Genomic DNA, 3,770 nt, shown 5'->3' on the forward strand with positions numbered 1-3,770 from the left:
TTTTATCAAAGATTGTTTGAAACTATCGAAACGCTCTTGATTATCAAATTATGCGTTTTAGATTGTTTACTAGTTTGATCTTACGCGTGGAATTTACAATTGAAAGCAACAAATCGTTTATTAATTGTTTCTAGATGGTTAATCATACAAGTCCAATTATCCTATGTTTAAATGCCACAAGCAATAAATAATGAAATAGTAATGACAACAGTATTGTTGATGGTGAAACCCCAATTGGGTAAAAACTTCGGAAACAAGTCAATTATCTCCACTATAGACAATGGATGTTATAGTTAGATGTGGTCTAGTCAATTCCACTAGACTTCCCGATCTACTTCATGTAATCTCCAAGATACCGCTGTCTCTTCCAACTTTCCAATCTTGTATAATTGTCTCTTCCATGTAGAATTCTAAGAATCACCAATTCTTGTGCTTCTCTTGTACTTGCAGTCTACATCTCCAATGTCCAACTGAAAAAGTACCTTACTTAAAGTGTTAAAAAAGTCAAGTGTTTTAGATTTAAGGATTTGATGTTTTCCTCAAATATGTGGTTACGGGATCTCAAGACTCAAATGATTAAATCAATGCATGAGCAAGGTCTTGGATCACCAAAGGATGTTATGAATATGATATGAAGTAGAGACATAATGAACAATCACAGAGTAAATCATGCAAGGCTTGAATATTTATAGTTAGGGATGTTTAGGTATTATAGGTCGTGTAAAATTTTTCAAAATCGCGAACTAGGGTTGGCCTGATAATATTGTCGCTCGAGCGAAGGGGCATTTTCGCTCGACTGAAGCGGCAACGATAAGCAAGCAAGAGGCATTCTATTTTTTTTTTTGCTCAAGCATTGTATTGGCGAGAGGCGAGAGAAAATGCGGATCTCTTCTTCCTTGTTCCAAATTCGATCTCTGACCCTAAATTACCTTATCCAACTAGACAATATTTTTAACTCATTGATTTTTTACACATATTCAGTTTAGTCCTTTTTGTTCAAAGAATTGTCAATTATAGCGTAAAATCTAACAGATTGATTTTTAAAAACTAAAACGTTCTGGATTCCATTTGCTACTCTTCGATATTTTGAAATAGTTGCCATCTTTACTAGTTATTGCTATTGTCACCAAATGTTGTAGGTGCTACAAGCCACCACAAATTCATCTGTGTTGAAGCATCGCTAACCATCATAATTGTCAAGAATAAGATAAATTGTATTAATATGGTCTTGTAAATATTACAAAAAAGAAAACCTATTTATAGGGTTATGAATAACAATAAAAAAAATAACCTAAATAAAAAATAATTCTACATAATGGAAAAATATAATAGAACAATATTACAATATCTTTAACATATTTCTTCGTTCTGACAAATTAAACGTCCTAGCTCCGTCCCACTAGAGGGATGACGTCAAACTGACAAAAACTTGATCATGCTAAAGAATCTTGGAGGTCGGTGTCGAAATGAATATGGTTCCGTGACAAAAATTTCTACATGGGGCAGCTCATCTAGATTTCAAATTGGTAGGTAAATATTTAGACCCCGTTTGAGCACCATTACATTAAATTTCATTATATTTTATTTCTCTATCTCTTATTTTTAATCACATAATTTACCATAAAATAATATTATACGTAAATCGAAAACTTTTCATTCTTTTTCAACCACTCATTTTTCAAAAAAATACTATTTCACCCATTAATTTTTCTACATAACGGGGGTCAAACAGGGGCTAAATGTAGGAATTATGTTTACAGAACAAGCTGTTATATAGGAGTCTTTGACTTTTGATGCAATAGAATTTTTTTCTCAAACTTTGCTTATTTATTCTTTTCTTTTCTTTTTTTTTTTTTAATTTTTATCGAGGCAAAAAATATTCGAAAATGATGACCATGTTGGTTCTCTTTTCAAGATAATTGAAAATATAAAAAAATTACTATTATATTTATTTTGCTTATCTCTAATTAAATAATTAGTTATAAACACACACTATAAAATTTACGCACATAACTTAATTTTCATCAACAAGAAACAGCATAAAAATATATGATAATTAAATATAAAGCTCCTAAAATTTCAAAAATTTGTACACTCAATTTTTTTTATTTTTTATTTATAAGTTTACTCTTACACCCGTCAGGGGAGGCTCAAACCCAGATATATGATTGGTAAAAATTTAACTAATTTTCAGTATTGAAGGTTTACTCGCTTTTCAAAATATGGGGAAAAAAATCATATTTTAATACTTCAATTTGTTAAATATTAATTTATTATAAAATAATATTCACCAGCTAAAAATCTAAATCTAAAACACTGAATTTAGCATAAAAAGACGCATTAAAAAAAGTGGAAAAGTTTAATAAAAATCAGTATTAGGCCCGGAATAAATGAATAATTAATTAATAAGATACCAAAAAGAATTTAATAGATACATAAAGGCATGGGAAAGCAGAGTAATAGTCACATCTCAACTCCCAACGACCCCATATAACGTTTGACTTGAACAAAGATCGAGCCACGTTAGCCTTTCAAATTTATACATCAGTATGATATCCGCGTATAAATGAAGTAGAAACTTCCATTTCTTCTCCAAATCTCACTTCAATCAGTTTCTTCGTTAATAGTTCTTCAATATGTCTACACTTTTCAATCTTGCCTTTCTTACGATCATTCTTGTTATGCAACCTGGGACTGTCTCCAGCAACTTCTTGTCTCCTATCTTCGGTTTGTTTCTAAACTTTTCCCATTGATTTGATAAATTTTATCAACTGGGTTCTCTTTATTTTCGATATATATATATATATATGTATATTTACACGTGATTGTCGATGTAAATTTATTGAAGATAAAATTTAAAATGGTTAAATTTGGGGTTTGTTTTCTTGAAAATGGTGTGGGATTTGATGAATTTTTTCAACCGGTGTCTTTGATTTAGATATTTATGTGATTGTTGAAGATAGATTTAAATGAATCCATGTCGTTGTCTTGTAGACGAGTTGATTACATTTGGGGTTGATTCTTCTTGAAAAGAGAGTGGGATTTAATGAATTTTATCAACTGGGGTCTCTTTTATTTAGATAATTACTTAATTCTCCGTGTAATTATTCTGGTATTTGGTAAGCTGGATTAGATATAGTCAGTCCACTAAAATCCTGTTCAATGAACTGTGCCGTGATAATGTATACCGAGCATGCATTTGGAGGTTTTTATAGGTAATACTAGCAAAGAAGATGTTTATGAATTGCCTTTTTCCCCTTAGAAACGGGATAGGAATTTGAGAAATTGGAGCAATTATTTTGGCATATATGTTAAGCTGGATTAGATATTGATGCTTGCGATAAAGATGTTATCAATCTCTTGAAACGGGATATGGATTTGATGGATTTTATCAACCAGGGTGTCTTTGATTTTCATATTTATGTGATTCTTGATGTTATTTTTTAGGGGTTTTGATTGTAAGTTTAAATATGGGTTGACACTTGACAGGTGGTGCTTGTAAAGAAGATGTATGTGGAAAGGGTAATTGCAGAGCTTCAAACGATACCAGTTTTGGTTTTGTATGTGAATGTGAAGCTGGGTGGAAACAAGCTCGTTCTGAAAATGATACTGATTTCAAGTTTTTGCCTTGTGTCATCCCTAATTGTTAGTTCTCTCTCTCTCTCTCTCTCTCTCTACTTTGATTTGGTGTCGTATTGTCTTGTTAGGGGTCCATTAAAATATTTCTGAAATTCGAGAACCAAAACGAGTTGTGTTGAATTAGTCTCCCC

The 3,770-nt window shown here is 31.4% G+C and overlaps 1 protein-coding gene across 2 annotated transcripts in view; it reads left to right on the forward strand.

Moving 5' to 3' along the window:
• The first annotated feature begins 2,480 nt into the window (after positions 1-2,480).
• LOC111393694 (protein jagged-1-like) overlaps positions 2,481-3,770 on the forward strand; it is a 4,351-nt gene continuing 3,061 nt past the window's right edge. Inside the window, exons 1-2 of one of the 2 annotated variants that reach the window (XM_023019356.1) lie at positions 2,481-2,727; positions 3,490-3,645. In XM_023019356.1, coding sequence (XP_022875124.1) covers positions 2,637-2,727; positions 3,490-3,645 — 247 coding nt within the window. In that variant the 5' untranslated portion in view covers positions 2,481-2,636. The remainder of the gene's footprint in view (positions 2,728-3,489; positions 3,646-3,770) is intronic. The other variant, XM_023019358.1, reaches the window with a different exon arrangement.

The sequence above is a fragment of the Olea europaea genome, chromosome 4 (genome assembly GCF_002742605.1).
Source record: "Olea europaea var. sylvestris chromosome 4, O_europaea_v1, whole genome shotgun sequence".
In the NCBI taxonomy this organism is placed as follows: domain Eukaryota; kingdom Viridiplantae; phylum Streptophyta; class Magnoliopsida; order Lamiales; family Oleaceae; genus Olea; species Olea europaea.